The sequence below is a fragment of the Schistocerca nitens genome, chromosome 4 (assembly GCF_023898315.1).
Source record: "Schistocerca nitens isolate TAMUIC-IGC-003100 chromosome 4, iqSchNite1.1, whole genome shotgun sequence".
NCBI lineage: Eukaryota > Metazoa > Arthropoda > Insecta > Orthoptera > Acrididae > Schistocerca > Schistocerca nitens.
Window position 1 is genome coordinate 800301434 of NC_064617.1, and position 21708 is coordinate 800323141.

The 21708-nt window shown below is 40.7% G+C and overlaps 1 protein-coding gene across 5 annotated transcripts in view; it reads left to right on the forward strand.

The window, feature by feature from the left end:
- LOC126253204 (inositol polyphosphate-5-phosphatase A) overlaps positions 1-21708 on the forward strand; it is a 373218-nt gene that overhangs the window by 120497 nt on the left and 231013 nt on the right. For all 5 annotated transcript variants that reach the window (XM_049954379.1, XM_049954380.1, XM_049954376.1 and 2 more), the window contains one exon: positions 7883-7999. In XM_049954379.1, coding sequence (XP_049810336.1) covers positions 7883-7999 — 117 coding nt within the window. The remainder of the gene's footprint in view (positions 1-7882; positions 8000-21708) is intronic.

Here is a 21708-nt window from a genome sequence, read left to right on the forward strand (position 1 = left end):
AGTCAGAGCTGTCTGCCCCTAAATAAAAATCCTTGGAAAAATCCGGGTGGTACAATATATCTGCATTATATAGTGCTCGCTTGATATTCTCAAACTCGGTTTGGCATTCTGCACTCCAATGCCACGGCATCCTCGCCTTGGTCAATTCCCTCGTACTCGGGGCATTAAGTACAGATCCTTTGACAAATTTTCTATAGAACTCACAAGCCCCAAAGAATGCTCGCAACTGCTTCTTACTATGGGGGGTCGGAAAATTTCTAATAGCCTCCATTTTACTAGGATCAGGGTAGATACCCTCCTCGGATATTATATGGCCCAGGAATTTTATCTTTGATTTGCCAAATTCCGACTTGTCCAGGTTTACAGTTACCCCTGCGGTTTCAAAGGCTGCCAAGATTGCATCCAGTCTATTCAAATGTTCTTCCCATGATTCGCTTGCTATCAAGAGGTAATCCACGTAGACAGTGACCTTCTTAAGTAACTCCTCGCCTAGTATCTTATCCATCGCTCTTATAAATTCAGACACTGACACATTAAGCCCAAATGGCAACACTCTAAATTGATAGCACCTTCCTCCATAAGTAAATGCTGTATACTGGCGAGACTCTGTGGCCAATGGTATTTGCCAGTAACCAGCAGTCAAGTCGATACTACTAAGCACCTTTGCTCCTCGGAATTTTTGAATCAGTTCTTCTATAGTCTCTGGTTTGTCCCGCTCCGGTTCGATGATTTTGTTCACTGTTCGTGCATCCAAAACTATCCTCACCTTTCCATCCTTCTTATCAACAACAAATAGGGGGTTGTTATATTGACTGTTGGCCCTTTCTATAACACCAAGGTCCATCATCCTCTGTATTTCTTCGTCTACTGCTCTTCGTTTCGCCTGGGGAATGGAATACTGTTTTATATTGAACGGTTTATGGTTCTTTATCTTTAGCTTACACTCCACCCCTTTCATGATACCTGGCCGTTGAGAAAATACTTTACAACGCCTGTATAATATGGTGGCTAATTTCTTCTTAGTCCTCTCATCTAGGTGTGTCATCTCCTCCAACTTTTTTCTGATCTTATCCTCTTTATGTCTATCCTCTCGTGCTAATCCCTCAAGGTGTATCAACACCTCTCCTCCTAGTTCCTCTTCCCCGTATCCCGTGGTGGGTTCCTCTTCATGACACAAATTTACCCTCCTGAATTCCTCCTCTTCTTCGATTGCACTCCCCTCAGCAAACTTTAACCTCTTCTCTTCTCCCTTTCTTCCTTTAACCTTGATAGTACCTTCATCAAAACTCACTACTGCATCAACTTCATTCAACCAATCTATCCCTAAAATAATTGATGTGTTCAATCCGGCCACCACCAAAAATGTTGCTTCGTATTCTTCTCCCTCTATCTCGAAGGTAATCAACACTTGTTCTTTAATAGGTTTACTCCTTGCACCCAACGCGTTCACAATTCTCACTCCACTCACTGGGAAACTAGGCAAGCTAATATTTGCTTTTAGTATCTGTTCATATAACCCTTTGGATATTGCACATGCTTCACTTCCTGTATCGACTAATGCCTCGATATTCAGTCCACATAACTTGATCCCTATCATGGGTAGCATGGGTTCTTTGGGAATCCCACTTCTTTCCTCCAGTAGATCTTCTCTTAGGTCTCCACCATTGTCGTGTCTTAGTAGGTTTACCCTGGTCCTCGTAGCTCTCACTCCCGATCGGACCTCATCTGGAGTGTCATTCAGTTTTCCGGTCTCTCCACCTCTTCTATATGCACCGTGTCATTAGTTCGCCTATCCCATCTTCTCTCATGATCTCTTGGTTCTTCACTCCTTCTCCAATCATTTCTCCATTGACGTTCACCACCATGGTTCCTGTACCTATGACCACCACCTCTTCCTCTATAATTAGACGAATTACCAAAATGATTCCTTGGGTCATTACCTCCCCCTCGGTTTTGATCATTAGCTTGATTGTGTCCCTGTGATCGAACAGATTCCAACTGCTCCAGTATTTCCATCAAGGCCCCCCTATCTTTAATTAGGCTCCCGGATACAGTTTCTTGCATTCTCTGGCTGATTCTTCTTTTTATCGCTGATATCATTACGTCATCACTCAGGGGTTGTTCCAAGGTCTCGTTCAATTCCCACAAATGTTCGGCAAACTCTCTCAACGTTCCTCTCCATGTACTAAGTGACTTGTGGTGGAGTAGGTCCTCAATTGCTGCACACTGATGACTTTTGGACCAGTATGTCTTCAAGAATTCCTCTTCAAACTGGTCATAACTAGTAGTCCCCTCCTTCTTCCTGACTCCCCAAGTGAAGGCCTCACCTTCCATTCTATCTATTGCAAATTGAATCTTGTCTGAGTCCTTAAGATGTGCTGGGAAAACTCCTTTTAGCCATTTCATAAATATCATTGGGTGCAACCCTCCTTTCGGTCTAAATTTTTGCCCTGTATTATTTTGGACGTACCGATTATCACTGCTCATCAAGGTAACGACCTTATCTTCCCCAACGGTTAAAGTGGCATTGCTAATTCGTCTATCAATTTCTTCTGTCTTGCTCTCCAATTTCTGCACTCCCTGTTGTAATTGTCTGACCTCCACTTCAACCCTCTTGTTATCCTCTTCTCGTTGCACGGCTATAGCATTTCTCAGATTGACAGCCAGTTGGTTTTGCCTATCTCCTATCCCCTTAACCGCATCATTGCATTGTTTCTGCATCTGCGTCACCTCGGCGATTCGATGATTGCAATTTGTTTCCACTTCGTTGATTCTTTCTCCCAAATCAGCTTTCGTTTCTTCAATATCGTCTTCTATCTTTTTTGTTAACTTTCCTTCCACCTTCTCCACGTCTTCCTGGACTTGGTCTATGCTCTTCTGTAGCTTCTTCTCTTTCTCGTTGATGTCCATCTTCAGTCGTTCTTCTAATTCCTGTATTTCCTTCTTCAGACTACATTCCATCTTCATCTGCGATGTTTTGATCTCTCGTGCTATAGTTTCTTGTAAATCTTCCTTTAACGATGCGTTATTTTCTTGTAAACTTTTTAGGGATTCTCTTGTTTCTTGTGAACTCTTCTTTATCAAGTCTACCAACATCGACCACCTATCGGCATCCTCTGAAACTGGCCTAGCTCTCGTCGTTTGTCCCGGTGTCTCGGGATAATTAGTGGAATGTGCAAATGGGCTATCCAATGACACTCCATAATCACTGATTCCCGAATCCTCTCTGTCTTCCTGTCCTATCCCTTTCCTTTCAACTACTGCCTCACAAAACTGCTTATCTTCAGTAGACATGTTTGGTTTATATTTAACGCACAGACAAGTAATACAAAATAACCTCTAATAACCCAAAACACTCCTAATTACCATGAAACTAATCAAACAGTACCTGCAGTCTTTTCAGTTAATCCCCAACATGATACAACATGCATGAGTACTGAACATAACAACCCTCAAAACCTAATAATTTCAGATAACAATCTCCACATACACAGTTTATGTAAACTGTTCTAAATAAGATAAATCACAACACTCACAAAATCTATAAATGTAAAATCCTCAAAAACAATTACCATTTAGACAGTGCAGTGTGCATAAATAAGTATGCTATATAACAGAGTATTTTTTGCAAACTTTTCGGAAATTACTGTAACTGGGCACTTTTCCTAATGTAAATATCAGTCAAAAACTGTTTATTTATCGCGAAGACTGCACACTGCAATTTAATGTTAGGTCAACCAGTCGTCTTCACTCACCAGCTGACGTTACCGCGAGTCGCGATGTTTTGACGTTTGAGGTGGGCGTGGCGCTGTACTGCCGCTGGAGCTGTGTGAGGTTGCGCTGCTTTTGCAAGTCGTCGTAGTTCTCCGTCGGCCGCTCCGTGGCGTTGCAGGCGGGCGTAGTTTGTAGTACGGCCGCTAGATGCCAGTCGGCGCTCGGTGTCCTGAAGTCGCGTCGCTCGCCGTGGTGGGACGTCGTGTGAAATCACCTCGCAGAACGAAACTCTTTGGCGCGGCTGCTACACAGGTCTGCGTGACGTCACTCAACAATTGCGTCGCTACCATAAATTGTCGTCTGCGTAACAGTTTATGGGTCCACACGAAGCTGTCCGATTTTCACTGTTCAAGAAGCAATTTCAGTCAAAATACTACTATCACTAAACACTTCTTTAAAAACTTTCGTGACGAATTCTTGGCTCGTTTTGCTATCTTACTGTTCACACGTGTCTTTCTTTAGTGTCCACTTTTCACAGTTTTTCGTGCGGATTTACGCGTTTGCACATTATAACACAGTCTATTGATACTATTATTCTCATCTAATATGGCAAGAAAAAAAGTTTAGTCACAATCGTAAGATATTATTAATTCTTATTGTTCAAAAATACACTGTTCTTTGTCGCGATTTTAAAGTTCCTACTCTGTCTCGCTCCAAATTGAAAAAATATTTTATCGCGTTAAGCAAGATAAAATTACCTATTGTTCTTTACGATTCGTCCGAAAATTGCACTTGTCCTTTCATGGTAAGCCAAGGGTGTAACACTCCGTTATATTCCTATTATAGCCCGTTCGTTCGGAATCTGAATAGCAGCCCAAATAAATAATTAATTAATGTGACCGTGTACCTAATGGGGCTGGCAATCGGATTGGACTGCTACGGAGTTGTTACATTCCATTTTGTCCTTCTCAAATGCTGTAATAATGAAATGTCTGGTGGCAAGAGAGCAACAACACAGCTTCACTAATCAAGACCTATATTCATCTCAAAAACACAAAAATAAGGAGACAGCCACTGCCTTCGTCATACACTGTTAATAACGGCTAATCTCAGCACAGGTTTCCTCGTTATTCATAATCGTCACACGCAAAATCCAATCACTGTAATCCAACACTGTAATCCAGATAATGCCGGCGCGGTAGACGCGGAATCTCAATAACGGCACATAAATATCACTGATCACACTTGCAATTAAACTTCTTCACTTTCCCGTATAATACTAACACAAAGGGGTTAAACCGCGGCGATGGCCACTCCCTTTGTCGGTAATTTGTATCAACAACTGCTGGCTTCTGCACAGCTCTCCGCCCGCCTTGCGGGAACCTACAACCCACACTCTCTCAACTCTCCTCTCGCTCTCGCGACCCAACACACTATTGATAGCTGCCCTGTCGACCTGTGCTGATGCAAACTTAGTAGTAAGGGCCTGCGGACCCCTTACAAAATACAAGCACAGAAGAGAGGGAAGAGAGAAAAGATGAAGATAAGGGAAGAGGGGCTGGGAAGGTCACCAAGAGTGATGACAAGCAAGCGGATATATAGATAAAAATGAAATAGTCAGCAGTAGAAAAGATAAAATGTTTTGTCAGATAATTGTCATGGTGTTCTGTGGAGTCAGTTTAAAACATGTATGTTCCCGTCATCCACTTAAACTTAGCTTCTCTTCTGACTGACTTATTTCCTTCATTCTGTTCTGCTACCATGTCTTCTTCGTGCTGCCTCTCTCTCTCTCTCTCTCTCTCTCTCTCTCTCTCTCTCTCTCTCTCTCTCTCTCTCTCTGTCTTTCTTTATCTGCTTTTTCTTGGAGTTAGGTATTTTTCCTTTTGCAATCGTGACAAAACTATGTGACACTGTGGAGCTGTTGGTGCTTTTCACCCCAATAAGATGTGCATTTTCGTTCTTATTTCACTGAATATTTAACTTGAACTATGTTCTCATGAGTATCTGATTGACCCTTTGTCATGTATTCATTACTGATGATGATGTAATACAATCTCTTTACCATTATATTCTTCCTGTTGGTATCTTGTGTTTCACTTTTAGCTGTCTCATTCTGTGCTTTTGTTTCTTGTTTAGTTTTTCTAGCCATTTTCCTATAATTTCCTTTTTTACACTGTTGTGATTTTTGTCTTTTCACTGTACCGGTGCTCTAATGAAAATGTCATTGTTAACATGTCATAAATTAAACATACTGGGCTTTTGTCATTGTTTGGTAAACAGAGTTGTCCCTAACATGTAATGTATCAATTACCTACTGTCCAAATTCCGACTGAATTTCTGTTTAAGTCACAGAGAGATTACAGACATTGGCTGCAAGTGGGCATTGATGGGAATCAACGGGGCACAAGCCGAAAACTTGTGCCTGACCGTATTTGAACCGGGGTCTCCTGCTTACTGTGCAGACACTCTGACCTCCGAACCATCAACTCAATAGACTACCAGCACATGCCTCCTGTCACATCCAAGTTCTCAACTTATCAACTCACTACTGATGTAGTGGCCCTTGCTCATTATCCTCATTTTTGCCAATTCCAGTAAGATTTCAAGCCTGGTGTGCATCTGCACTGGAGAGATCATTTGCCGTCTTGCCTTAATTGTCTGAAAGAACTGAAGTCACATATATTTAGATATCTCATTGTTGCCTTATCTTAGTGCTTTACATAGACATAGCAACATGTACAATCTCTCACACCATTTTAATTAATTGTGGATGGATAACATGTTTGGAATTCCTATGAAGCTTTTGAATAAATGGGCAAAAATATGCAGGTGTCCAAACTTGAGTATTGATTTTGTTGATATATTTATTGTATTCTTATTACTCATAGTGGTGCAAGCCTATCACACATTACATTCACCATGTGCACCATGCGTGCTCCAACACAACTTCCATCTGCCAGCTGTGGCACAAATGACATTCTGGAGTATTTGTAGTGCTAGAGCTGCAGAAGCTTATTTTAGTCAGTCTTGGAGCTCTGCCAGTGAACTGATATGGTGTCAGACAAACACATGTCCTGTTGTAAATCTGCAGATGAGAAAGTCCATGAGTATAAGGTTGGGAGAAAGCACCACACACCGCAAAGGTCCTGCATTCCCAATCCATCTTCCAGGAAATGTCATTCAAAAACATACGCACATCTACAGCATAATGGCTGTACCCTTGACGTGTTGGAAGTAAACATTATGCACATGTTCATGCTGCACAAGCTGTGGTAAAAGAAACTGCTGAAGCATATCCTGGTACATTGCTCTGTTGGAGTTTTTGGGGTGAAGGAAAATGGGCTGTAGACTTTGTCAATGGATATTCCCATGCACATATTAACTATGGGAGGTCTTGCTATAATTCCATGTGCTACACTGGTGGTGCGTCGGCCCAGGTGATGCAGTTTGTCAGTTAACCTTTCCATAAGTGATGGAAGTTGCCTCATTGCTGAACATAATCTCATTGAGGATGTTGTAATTTTCATCTGCTTCAGGCAAATCCTTGACACATGGACCCACACTCAGCCAAATTTTTGTCATGTAACTGGTGGAGAACTTGCAGATGGTAAAACATTTTTTCAGTATGTGTTGCAACACTTTATGTAAGGTTGAGCATGGAATGTACATTTCCACCGATAATTACAGCACAAATTTTGGATTGCATTCAATGGATGTTCTACTGTCGTCAGTTCGGTCAGAAGAAGTTGATGAACGGTCTTGTCCATGCTCATTGTCAAAGGTACCAGTGCACTTGTTTCTAATTACTGAATTGGGTTATTAGTAGGTCCAGGTTTCTGGAATCAATGGAAGCTTCTGCAACATCCACGTCATGATGGCTGCCCTCTCATGCACACTTAACATATTCCTTATTTAGGTACCTGTAACAACAGAACACTGTTTAGTGATGCCATAAAGTAAATTCATCATTTTCAAAAACAGCTACAGCTTTTACATCTACAGGTATACCTGCAATGCACTACCAAATACATCTTACCCCTACGCCACCTTTTTCTACAAAATCGATACTTAATTTCTGGACACCAAGTGTTAATATTTTTTTCAGAGCCAAATGTATTTCGTCTTAATATTGTGTATGAACTTTGTTGCAGAAATTGTTCTGTTTCAGTGCAAATGGTCCCGTAAAGGATTCTTGAGGACAAGATGGAATATAAACGGGACAGTATTTGATCTCATAAATATACATTTGTTTCATGATGCGTCAAATTTTATTGCAATGGAATCAGTAAGTATTTATTTTTCTTGTCATTTGTCTTGTCCATGTTAGAGACTGTGACTATTCAGTTCATAAGAGATGTTGGTATAATTCTGAGCAAGATAATGTAAAAATTCTGCATTTCTACTTCTGTAATGATTGCTTTATGTGAAGTATAACTTTCTTGATTTTTTGCAAATCACTGATTTTTTTAAATTTTATTTATTTATTTTTATTTTTTTGCAAGCTTAAATAACATTAATTGATTTATTTGTGGTAAGATACCTTGTTTCAGTGAGTTTTTGTGAAGGTAAAGGTATGTCACTGACGCTGCAATATAGTATGGCTTAGAAGTAGTGCTCAAAAGAGTTGCAGTAACGCATTTATTGCTTGTCATTCCATTTCTGTGCATTGTAATACAGCAGCTAATAATTCTGACTGTAAACACAGGACAATTTTTCTTTCTTTCTGTTTGTTTCTTCGTTTTCCTTTCTGAAACATAGCTGTTTGACAGAACTCAAGCCTAATGGTCTGTTGCTCTGCAGCTTTTCTTGCAACTGAATTGTGTATTCTGTTTAATATTCAAGCAGTTCTAGCATACAAGGTATGTTGCAAAGTCTGGAGGTAAGTTAATGTTGTGTGTGGTCATTTATTAAATTGAATGCTTTTTGCAGCGTAACTAACTGAATAACAGAATTCAGAGTTTTCATTATCATCATAGATTTTCTGGTAATTAAAAGATAAAAATAAGTGGGGTAAGATGAGATTCACATTGCATAATAATTCACTAGAATGTTATTTTATGGGAGATGTCTCCAGTGGATTTCACCAGTCACTCATACAACAGGACTCATAATGAGCCATCATAGGAAACTTAAGTAAAAACAAAATAATTGTGTATTTTGTTTGTACTGTGTAATAGGTATAATTCAATAGGATGCTTTAACTATTTGTCTCAAGAAGTATCTTTGTAATACCATAAAATGAGGTGTTCCGATCTGGTGGTGTGAATCTGATCATTTACCTGTTTTTCAACATGTTGATATCAGAGTACGGCATCTTAACAAGAACACTGCAGCTGACCATTATTGTGAATGTTTGAGTGGTTTGTCTGTAACAACATTATTTTGGAGTGTGCAGTACCAACAAATGGCATTGTCAGTAGATATGTAATTAAAGTGCTGCACTCGTGAGTGAATACATCAGTGTGAAAACTTCCGCTGTCATCAGGTATTTCCGGTGTGTAATTGGAAAGTTGTAATATTTTTTACTTTTGTGTGTATATCTCGGGTGGCTCTTCTTCTTCTTCTTCTTCTTCTTTTTTACTGCCTAGACACTATGCATGCGTGATTACAAATTTGTGTTTTTGTAGGTTGAATCCGATCATAGGAGTATACAACAAGATTTTAGAACCAGAATTTCTTCTAAATTCTGTGGAGGCTCTCAAATCAGGAAAATTAACCATTCTCAGAGTTTCAGAACAATATGCAATTCTTTATACAACATTAAATGATAAACTCAGGAACAGATACAAATATAAAAAAAGTTGGCTAATCAATGTTAACCAATAGTGAGGAAAAAATCTGGTCAAAGGAATATTGTGTTGTAGAAATGGAGGTTTCCTATGAGAAAGAATGATTTTAGAGACATCATACAGGCATCTCGTTATTGAGCGAGCAGGATGGTTTGAATAATGATTTCATAACAATCATCTTGATCACCAGCGGAAAAAATGTTTTCTGAAAAGAATTGAGGACCTGACTGTTAGAGTAAGTGAAATGTAGAGAAAGCAAAGGGAACAGTTACCCTAGAAACAGCGAGTGATTATCTTAAGAACCCTGAAGTGGCATTGAGTGATGTTTCTCCCTTCAGTGGCATTGAGTGATGTTTCTCCCTTCAACATTATAAACTACGATGAGATCAACTTTTGTGATGCTCTTGGTCAAATTAAAGTAGTAGTGAAGTGAGGTACAAGACTTCATGAAAGGATTGTGGATAGTTCTTTGTCAAGCACTTGTAACAGTGCAGTTATAACAGTGACTGCAGATGGCACAGTCCTACATGTGTCCTGTATGCTGATATAAGAGCAGCTCTCAGTCTCGCCGGAGATCTGCCCACCATCCTCGCTGATACCGACACCAGTGTTATAAGAGTGGTGAAATTTTGTGAGCTGTCGGGCCCTGTCCCTAAATTGATGAGGAAGGGCGGCTGACTAATACGTTATAAACTGCTCCACATGTGGGGACTGCCTTCGTCCCCATCCATGAGATTTGCATGCTGACTTTTTGTCAGGGTGCTGATGACCATGATGTCGAGTGCCCCCTCAACCCAAATCATCATGGCACAGTCCTCCCACAATAGACAGTTTATATGCAAAACATCTGTATGATACTTTGACTGGAGGAGGTTTAAGCGGTGCAGGATTTGAAGTGGTTGGGTTGACCTAACAATGATGAATCATTATTTTATACAGATTACCTTCTTGGTATGTCTGGCATTCAGAGAGATCAAAAGTGATTACAGGTGACACGATTAAACTATGCCAGGAACACAACATTCAGTTTTTACTTCTACCACCTAACTCTACTCATTTGTGCCAGCCATCTGATGTGGCCTTCTTAGGCCTGTAAAACTTCTCCGGAGTAATCTGCTAGATGACTGGAAAAGGAAGAACAGAGGTGTGGTAGCAAAATCCAATTTTCTTATGTTGTTGAAAGGAGCGTTTGAAAAGATAGCTTTCACTTCTAAATCTTATGTTATATCTGGATTTTGAAAAGCAGGAATTTTTCCTTTCTGTCCCTATAAAGACATTTAACAGATTCCAGAAGAAACAGATACACGTGACACTGACTCGCCAGAAGTTTCTGGGACAGCAGCCTTTCAAATACAGTTTAAACAGGTTCACTCTAATAAAAGAAAAGGAGTACCATGTCGTGCAAAGTGCTACTGTTAATTTCAGGGAAAGGTATTTCTGTTAGGGATTTCAGTGACAGTGGTGAAAGCAGGGTGTCTCCAGTTTTTGATTCTGATTCTATCTCCAGAATATCTAACAGCAATGTAGAACAGCTTGAGTCGAAAGAAAATGAAGGAATGGACAAGCAGAAAGGTGAAGATTGATTTATATGTTTGTTTGCGGTCCACGTAAGAATCAGTTTTCGGACATTGTTGTAGATTTTAATTCATGAATACGAAGGTTTAGTTAACATGCATAGGTGCTCACATTGGTATAAATAGTGAAGATCAGAAATTATCATTTTTTGTTGCGAAAACAAATTTATGATACATACACTGTTTTAAAAAGGGATATTAAGGCTTGAAATCTTCTACTGAAAAACAGCTTTTCTCTATTAATAAATGCTTGAGTTTATTATTTAAGGGGTTTAAATTAGCTGTCTTGATGTCGGATGGTAGTCTGTTGTAAAAGGTATATGGACTACAGTCTGCAGACTTACTCCCCCCCCCCCCCCCCTTTGCAATTCTGTGAACATTTTTCCCATCCCCATGCACTGTACAAACGTATATTACTGTTTGTTACATTATATTCAGGATTTGGTGGCTTCACAAACATTGTTGCCTGAAGGATGTACATAGAGTAATTGGTTAGTATTTTGTATTTTATGAAGATATCTGTACAAGGCTCTCTTCTGTTTACCTCAGCTACCACTCTCACTGCCTTTTTTTCGTAGTCTGATGAACCTGTCTGTGTAGACAGCTGATGCTCCACTCCATATCTCAATACCATAGTGAAGATGCGGATGTATCACTGTAAAGTGTATTTGTCTCAAATTATCATGGTCCAAGAAGGCTGAGACCCATTTCACTAGATACACATTTGTACTGGTTACCTTACAAATATGGTCTACATGTTCTTTCCATGCCATGTGTTTGTCAACAGTTATACCCAAAAATTTGTGTGTGTTTATGTAGCTAAGGGCCAGTGGAGATGTAAATTGATACTATTTATGTTCTGATAACCAAGCATAAATTGAATTGTCACTGTCTTCTCTTTATTTACAAGTAGCTTATTTGTAGTAAGACAACTTGACAGAAAATTGTAATTGATTTCACTACTGTTTGCAGTAGTTTGCACATCATGGATCCAGCGGACAAAAGATGTGAGATAAGCATAGATTACAATCTTGCAGTTTTGAGGTTCAGTTAAATCATTAACATATACAAGAAACAGAATAAGGCACCTATAAACTTCCTTGGGACACACTACAGTGAAGTACCTTGTGGGTTGATTTGGTTGTTACCAACTGTTCAGTCATTTTATATGTTAACCTGACAAATTTCTGTAGTAAAATTGTGTGATTCACAGTGTCAAAAGCCTTACACATATCCAGGAACATGCCTTTTACCTTCATTCAGCTTGTTTAATATTTCATGTATAAAAGTTAATACAGCTGTTACAGTAGCTCTTCCTTTTCTAAAGCCAGGTCGTAGTTTGTTGAATAGATTGTTTGATGAAACATGCCTCAAATTGATTTAATATTACTTTCTCTAGTGATTTCAAAAGCTCTGTATTTAATGATATTTGCCTATAGTTTTTCGTGTCAGTTTTTATTCCCTTCTTTCAGTGATTTTCAAAAGATAGGGAATTCTCCATGGCAGAGGGGGGGAGATATTTATTAGATGTGTCAGAGGCTTCACTTATTCTCCTCAACTTTCCTTCAGCAGCTTAGGTGAAATTTCATCACAGCCACAAGACATTTCAGCTTGAAGTCTTGAAATGAATGGAAAAAGATTGACTAGTATTTGTAATGTTTAAATTGGTTGCCCAGTCATGTGTTTCATTTGTGCCAGTTGTACTAAACATCTGTATGAATCTCTCTCACACTATTTTTGGGTCATTTGTTATATCTTTGTTGTCTTTTAGTGTCATGCCGATGTGTTCATGTGATTGCTGTTTCCCATATTCTTTATACATCATTTTCCAGGATGTTTTACTAATACAAGTTGAGTTGCTTATTTGATAGGCATATTTATGAGCTTTAAGGTGGTCAAGGAATCCTGTATTTTTTTGCTGATCAGTTTATATTTTGTGAAATAGTGCTGTAATGTAGTATCTCCGAAGAGTATACAACAGTCTTTCATGTTCTCTCTCAGTTCAGTGATTTGAGGAGAGAAATTCAGCTTTGTAATTAATAGCTTTGTTTACTTGTTTTACTAAAGGACATGTTACATTTAAAATTTTATTGAATAGTTTATAGAAATTTTCCTATTTATATTGAATAGTTTATAGAAATTTTCTTATTTATTATCATTGTAAACTGGTTCCCGTTTTTCAGTGTGTAATGCCCTCTTAAGTTTATTTCCATGGTAAGGGCTCTGTGGGCAGATATATATAGTTTTCTACAGTGGTTATGCTTATGTTCTCATTGTTATGTTTGTGAGAATGTGATCATTGCATGTCTGTGTTTCTACTGTAATTCTTGTAGGTGTTGAGTTTGTGATAACAATTAAACATTGAAGTAAGTCAACATAACTCAAATAATTATTGCTATTATTTAGAGAGTCTGTGTTGATGTCTCCAACAAACAGGACATGGCTTTTATACAATGATGTATTCATTCGCCAGCAGGTCCCCTGGACAGTTGAAAAATTCTTCAATACTGCTTCCAGGTGACCTATACAGATCTGCTATAAACATGCTGTTGTTCCCTAGTTCTAAAGTTATTGCTGCAACCTCAAGTACCGTTTCAATCCACTTGACTTTTTCGCATGCTGTATAATTTCTGCTATAAATGCCTATGTCTCCCCCATTGTGCCTTTATATGTACAAGTTTGAGTTCATAATTTCTTAGTCTGTATCCATATGCTTCATCTTCCTTGCAACCTAATTCACTCACTATGAAGAAATGTGGTTTTGATTCATTTAGGTATATGTTGAAGTGCTCTGTTTTATTCATTATATATTGAAAATTCTGGTATGTAGTGGTTAATTTGCTACATTTTTCTCTAAAAAAGCATCCCTATTACCTTTGTGATTATTTTGTGTAACTCATCTTCCTCCGTGATAATTTTGCTTATTTCCTCATGCAAAAGTTTCTTGCCTTCGAAATTCTGATGCATCCCATGTTTGATGCATAGGCATTTGTCCATTTGTCTTGTAAAATATTCGCTTACTTTCTGCCATAGCTGTCCGTTAAGAAAAGAACACTGTACCTTTTTTGTGGCAGATTCTTGATTGTGTCATCATTGTGCCTAACTGTTGTTCTGTTTGTTCTACCACTGTGTTGTTTACAAACTTCGTTGCCATCACACTTCGCACATTCATGTTTATCACTAACACTGTTTCAGTAGTAATTGCAGTCCACTTACTTGGAAGAGTTTCACAATCATCTGGAAATGTACCCAATTTTTGTAGCAATAATGGTTTCCAACACTTTTTAGACATAAATTTTGCATGTTCATATTTGGAACAGTTTGGTTATCACGTGAAAGTGTACACAATCTTCACAATAGCTCACACTTTTCAGATGTAAGTTTTTTCATATCACTCATTAGAAAATTGTTAGTTGAAGACTACTTATATGATCATTTAACTTTTTGGTTTCATCACTACAGTTTGTGCAAATACTGCTTTTACCAGTAAAATTTTCACTTATTTCGCATGAACACAATGTGTGTCTATACAAACTGTTATGTGGTAATGGTAAAGAATTCCATAAAAATGATTTCGCCATAGTGAAATTTCCATTGAAAAGAAGATTCAGTTTTATTATTAATAAAATTGATAAGGTCTCCAATGACAATTTTTGAGAAAGAAAGTTCTTGATGATGATACTTATTTTGTCTTTTTGGGAACAGAAGATGCAACCGAGGTAGAAAGAACACGAATTATTAAAAAAGTTGTGCCAGAACATAGAAGATGATATAAATATATATTTGAAGGGATAGATGATGATGATATTGATTAAATATCTTTCATGTTGATAGTGTCATAGATTTATTGTAATTGAAATGCGTTTGTCAACTTTCCTGAAATTACAAGAGTTTTTATAGCAATTTGTTGGAATTTAATGTGCCTTAGAAAACTTGTTTAGGCTAGAAAATGTGATTTATTGTTGTAAATATACTGATATAGTTTTTAAAATTCAAAATAGTGGTCAGATTGTCGAAACTGGAAGTCTGATTGTTTCTGTGTACAAAATAAATTAGTGATTGGTTTCACCCCACCTTGCAAGGTGAAACCGATCAACAATTAAATTAAAATAATAAGTGCAGTTACAAATTAAGAATAAATTAATTTCTGAATATGCCATTATGAGAATTGTACAGTTAATGCTTTAAATTTGTATTGCAGTATCACTATTATAAATGGATGATAGTTTTAAAAAACTGCTGGTTTTGACCAGATTCACCCAGGCTTGAGGCACATCTCTAATCTCCCTTCAAAACTACTTCCCCAATTTTATTACCTAATAGGATATACTGTTAGCCGACTGGAGGCCGAGTGGTTCTAGGCACTACAGTCGGGAACCGCGCGACCGCTACGGTCGCAGGTTTGAACCCTACCTCGGGCATGGATGTGTGTGATGTCCTTAGGTTAGTTAGGTTTAAGTAGTTCTAAGTTCTAGGGGACTGATGACCACAGAAGTTAAGTCCCATAGTGCTCAGAGCCACTTGAACCATTATACTGTTGTGTGTTATTAGATTTTTCTTGTACCTGTGTATTTTGTCTTAATCTTCCTCCATGATTGTAAGTGGAATGGCTTGTGAAATAATGAGTAGTATGTGTGCATTACGTTAAGTTGGGTGTATTAACGTGGTCTAGCTAAGATTCCCAATTCTTAAACATGTCTGTTCAGTGAACCCTTCCTGTTGTTATTCTTAAACTGTTTAATGTGACTTGAAATTGTTTTCAGTGTTCCTCACATTAGCGGAATGTGTTGGTACACATTATTGACAGGATAATGGAAGTAAGATGCTGACTACTATTGCCATTACAATATGTCCCCTTACATTCACAGAAAGAGAAATCATTTTTGAATATTTTACTCCGACGAAGCAGTGTACAATAATCATTGACAAGTTTCCTGGAACTGACACAACTTGATATAGCCTATGTAGACCAACAAATTATGCAAAACAGGGTAAATGAAGGATATTAGATGTTAAGAACATACAATAATTACTAATTTACAGAACATGCTTCCTTACATGTTAATTATTCTGTACCAGAGGAAAAGTCCATCAAGAAAAGTAATAAATTTTGAAACAGAAATGTTTGCCAGTATCTGGCAAAATGTGTAGCACTGGCTATGGAGACATATAAAAGTAAAAGTGAGACACTATCTTTCTTTCAGATCTAATTATTTTTCCTCAAGAAAGATAGGGATAGTTTTGGGAAGGTGTAAAAAGGGAGGTTAGATCTCCAGTATGATCAGGTTTGGAGTATGTATTTTACAAAGGCAGCTGGACACTGTTGTGTAAGATAGCTATATTTCAACACTGACACTGTATCCATAAGCATTGGGTAACATTGCTAAGTTCACCCACAATGAGTGGCACATTCACTTTGAAAGACTCTGCCCAACTAAGGTAACCTCTTTCTTAGTGGAGGAGAAAAACATTAGTTGTGATGTGATCAGGCAAAGTGTCTTCAACTTTCTTTAAAAAAAAAAATAATAAGGTCAAGTGTACATCGACCACAAAACAACTCTCAGTATTTAGGGTTGTCGCTATTTGTTCATGGTTTGAATTTTAAGAACAACAAAAAAATTACTTTTGTAAGAACAGTGTTCAGAAACCCACTTGGTAGGTAAACCAGAGAGCGCACAGGATAAGTTTAAGGTTGTGGATGGGTTCATAAACAGTTACTGTGGGTTGCACAATCAAACTCACAGCTTTATTTTCTAAAAACCACTTATTTACATGTTGGCTTAAAAGATCACAACTAAACAATACAGCAGAAGGCCTAGTTACAGAAAACTTGAGATGCTTTCCAGGCTGAAGACCCCAAACCCACAGCAAATACAAGAACAGCTGAAGGCCTGGCTCGGAAATCAAAAGCAATTAAAAGTAGAAGGTAAAATTTTTTCTTAACAAAACATGCAATGAAAAACAATTAACAGCTGATAGCCTACACTACATGTCTGAAAGACAACTATAATTAAGGCACATTAATAAAAAAAAATTCTAAGCAAGAAAATTTCCTTTTAGACTTACAACAGAATGGCTGAAGCCTGATTAAAGTTATTGCATGGCTGAAGGCCACAAACAAATTTGAAACAACGGCTGAAGGCCTGAACAAGAAGTCAAATAAATAATTTAGAATACACCCTTGATACTTATTAAAAATTTTCCTTTAGAGAATACACATGGCTGAAGGCCTTATTAAGGGGTTCACGCAAATCCTCGGCTGAAGGCCACATAACACATGTAACAGCTAACGGTTTAGGGCCTGGATTACAGTCAGTTTGAGATAGAACAATTTCTAAGAATAAATTTTTTGTTTAAAAAAACAATCAATGCTCAAAATTTTAATTTAACATGGCTGAAGGTCTTTATGTAAAATTTAAAAAAAAACTGAATTAATACATAGCCAAAGGCCTCGCACAATACTTCAACAAAAATGAAAATCCCAATTTAAAACCAACAGAACAAGTGGTGCTCAGAAGTGTTCCAAGGGTCAGCCACTGATAAGTAACAGTCTAATTAATAATTAGTCACAACACAGGAAGACGGCTGCAAGATTTCGCCAATTCCAACACATCATATGATGCTGCGAGCCTGAACGGTCAAGAGGCAACAACCAGCGAATGAACAAAGAGATGTCACAATAGTTGAGGTTACATAACAGATTAACTGATCACTCAACTTCAGCGTCCAGGTTCGGTGGGCAACGAACTTGTCGCTCTCGCAGCCAGCACCTCATGATCCGATAGCGCGTGCACACCACCAGTAGCCCCGGCCTGGGCTTGCGCCGTGGAGACTTGCTTGCTGCTCCGTCCCAACAGACCCACTCAATCCAGCCTGCAGACAGCATTAAAATAACTGCTCAGTCAAACCACACAAGCCACATACGGTTCCGCGAAAACACTTCCGCAAACAACTCGAACAATACTAAAACCAGTCACTGTGGAATAACAAGCATGAATCACAAGTCGACACACACAGATAACCAAGACGTAGTCGGCGACCAAATACACGTCGTCCAATGAGACGACCAACCGAGGTCGTTCCCACTCAAGTCGTGTGCCGGCAACAGTCGGGCGAGTCATGGCTGTCTGCACCTCACTCCTGCTCCATCCCGACTCCCTTCGGACAGATGACGTCCTGGTGACACTGGCTCGGATCCAACCATGCAGAGGGAACACCGGCCCATTGGCCACCCGACATCTCTGCACAAGGGAGGAACTGACCAAAGTCCTGTAAGGTGACCAATCGAAGGGGCCCAGAAGTGGTCAGAAGACCAAATACACGTCGCCTGGCGAGTCAACCAACTAACGGTCATCCCCGCTTGAGACTCCTTGCATCGGACAGTGCACGTGTTTTGCCAGCGGTCGGGCGAGTACTGGCTGTGCGGACCACACTGCTACTCCATCCCCGACTGAACTCACTGCACACCACGACCCGGAAATACTAGCGGTCGCTCGAAAGATAGTACGACAGTGCTCTTATCAATAGCGCTGCTCCTGCCACTCACGGGCAGGCATGCCAGCGACTTAGTGACGCCAGTAAATCGAATAAGAAACGGGATGGCGGTGCCGCAAAGACAAGATGTTAAGTAGTAAACTGTACGAACACGAGTTGCGCACGGCTCATGTTTATAAGCTATTCGCCCCCTGCAGGTCCAGCAGTTAGAATAGGCCCCAGGTATTCCTACCTGTTGTAAGAGGCAACTAAAAGGAGTCTCTCACATTTCGGCCTCTATGTGATGGTCCCCTGTGGGGGTTTGACCTCCATATTTCAAAATTTTCCCAGAGAGCAAGGTACTGGGGGAAGGGCGCTACACATGGTGCATCATGTCCGTCACGCACTGAGACCTTTCGCATCCTATGTCGACATGTATCTGCACTTCCGCTCCTGTTCCAGCTGTTGGGTGAGGTCACCCTCCAGCCACTGTGCAGTGTCATTTTTTGCGCTGACGATGGTAATAGACTTCTTTGCACCTGATATCCAACACGGCAGCCGGTCCGTTGTGGGGGGGCCGCCATGTACCCTGTTGGTTGTAGGCCCCTGACCACACAGGGATCTCTCTGCTTATTACTGCGCTGTTAACTCCCCATGTATGCCGAAGAGTAAATGCCCATCACCCTGGGGCATCGGAAGTCCTCATTATGTCAATCCTGCTTGGTGGCCTTTGCTGTGGCTGGGTGCCTGAGGACCTAGATCTTGCTGGACCCTCAGACACAATGGATATAGACTGCTCAGGCAATAAGTCGGTGGCAGCAGGTGACCCTGAGGTGTAAAGTGCCTCGTTGAATGCTCCATGCCTTCCCAGTCTCACGATGACGTCATCCTCCAGCGGAATTGCGGCTGTTTTTTCCACCAAATGGCTGAGATTTGGCAATGGTTAAGCTTTACACCGTAGCCCTTGGGGAGGGCCCCTGGTCGGAGTGGGTGGCAGCAGCGATGAAGCGTAGGACATCATCTCTTGCTGGTGGTCAAATATCAGCAGTCTCCAAGCGTCCACGGGCTCAATTCAGTTCACAGAAGTACAACCCCAAATTATTCCCCTCCCTGGCTACACCATGGGAGGAACGTCAGGCTAAGGATGGCAGCGGCTCTTATTCGCCCTGGTACCTTGTACATTCGAGAGCTGATGGGGAATCTTACATGATGATGAAGCCTCAGTTTTTTCTTGAGCATTTAGAAGACAAGTTTGAGGAGATGGAGGGATTGTCCAAAATGAGATCTGGGTCAGTCTTGATCAACACAGCATCCTATGCCCAGTCACGGCCGTTACTCACTTGTTAACGGCTGGGGGATGTTTCTGTAACCATCACGCCCCGTAAGAGCTTAAATATGGTCCAGGATATCATATTTCACAGGGACCTTCTTTTGCAGTATGACGATGAGCTGCACGCCGATTTAGAGCGACGAGGTGTACATTTCATTCAGCGTGTCCACTGGGATCCAGGGGATAATCAGGTTGCCAGCGGTGCCCTCATCTTGGTCTTCGAGGGCGATACATTACCCGAGAAGGTTAGGGTGATGGTCTACCAGTATTGTGTAAAGCCCTATAGCCCTCCCCCAATGTGGTGCTTCAAATGCTGGAAGTTCCCACTGTGCTTCCAGCGTCAAATGTCGAGATTGTGAACACCCATCACATCCAAATACTCCATGTGCCCTGCCTCCCATCTGTCGCCTTGCTCGCCAGACTGCAGGATTCTCCAGAAAGAAAGGAAAATCATGGAGTACAAGACCCTGGACCAACTGACCTACAATGAGGCTAAGAGGAAATTTGAATGCTTACATCCAGTATGTAAGACATCATCTTACACTGCCAGTACAACAGTTCTAGCCCCATCAGCTCCACTGACCCCGGTCCCCTCTCGGAGCCGGAAGACTACACCTGCCTCCTGCCCCCTTGATGGTGAAGGGGGGGGGGGGGCGGCGCACTTCCCTCCCTGTTGCTCGTGCAACACCTACTTCAGGAGCAAACACCCCTCCCTCCCCAACCATCAGGGATGTCCGTCCCTACTTCTAAGCCAGAGAAGCGTACAACTTCTTTGGCTCCTCTCACTTTTAAGGGGTCCCTTGCGTCACTCCTTTCCCAGGTTTCTGCTAGTGGGAAAGCTGACACCCGCCAGTGGCTGAAGAGCCCAAAAGCAGCTAGTCATAGGCCTTCACGCTCATCCTCAGTCCCGGAGACTGAATCAGTGAAGGTCCTCAAAGATCATCTCCAAGACCAAGTGAATTGCGGTGGCACCCACACCACCGCTACCTACAAGTCCTGCGTCTGCGGATGAGGTGGAGATTCTGGCATCCACTGAGGACCTAGATCTTGCTGGACCCTCAGACACAATGGATATAGACTGCTCAGGCAATAAGTCGGTGGCAGCAGGTGACCCTGAGGTGTAAAGTGCCTCGTTGAATGCTCCATGCCTTCCCAGTCTCACGATGACGTCATCCTCCAGCGGAATTGCGGCTGTTTTTTCCACCAAATGGCTGAGATTTGGCAATGGTTAAGCTTTACACCTGCTTTCTGCATAGCCCTCCAGGAAACCTGGTTCCTGGCAGTGCCGACCCTTGCCCTCCGTGGCTATAAGGGATATTACAGGAACCGTAGCAACTATAATAGAGTGTCAGGTGGAGTTTGCGTCTATGCCCTGAACTCAGTAATCAGTGAACCTGTGCCCCTTCAAACCCCTCTTGAAGCTGTGGCTGTCAGGATAAGGACGACACAGGAAATAACTGTTTGCAGTGTATATCTTCCTCCAGATGGTGCAGTACCCCTGAATGTATTAGCTGCACTACTTGATCAACTCCCTTAGCCTTTTCTACTTTTGGGAGATTTTAATGCTCATAACCCCTTGTGGGGTTGCACCGAGCTTAGTGGCTGAGGCAGTGATGTCGAAACTTTAATGTCTCAGTTCGACCTCTGCTTCTTAAATACTGGGGCCGCCACACATTTCAGCGTGGCTTATGGTAGTTACTCGGCCATTGATTTATCAATTGGCAGCCCAGGACTTCTCCCATGTATCCACTGGAGAGCACATGATGACCTGTGTGGTAGTGACCACTTCCCCCATCTTCCTGTCACTGCCCCGGCATCAGGCCCATGG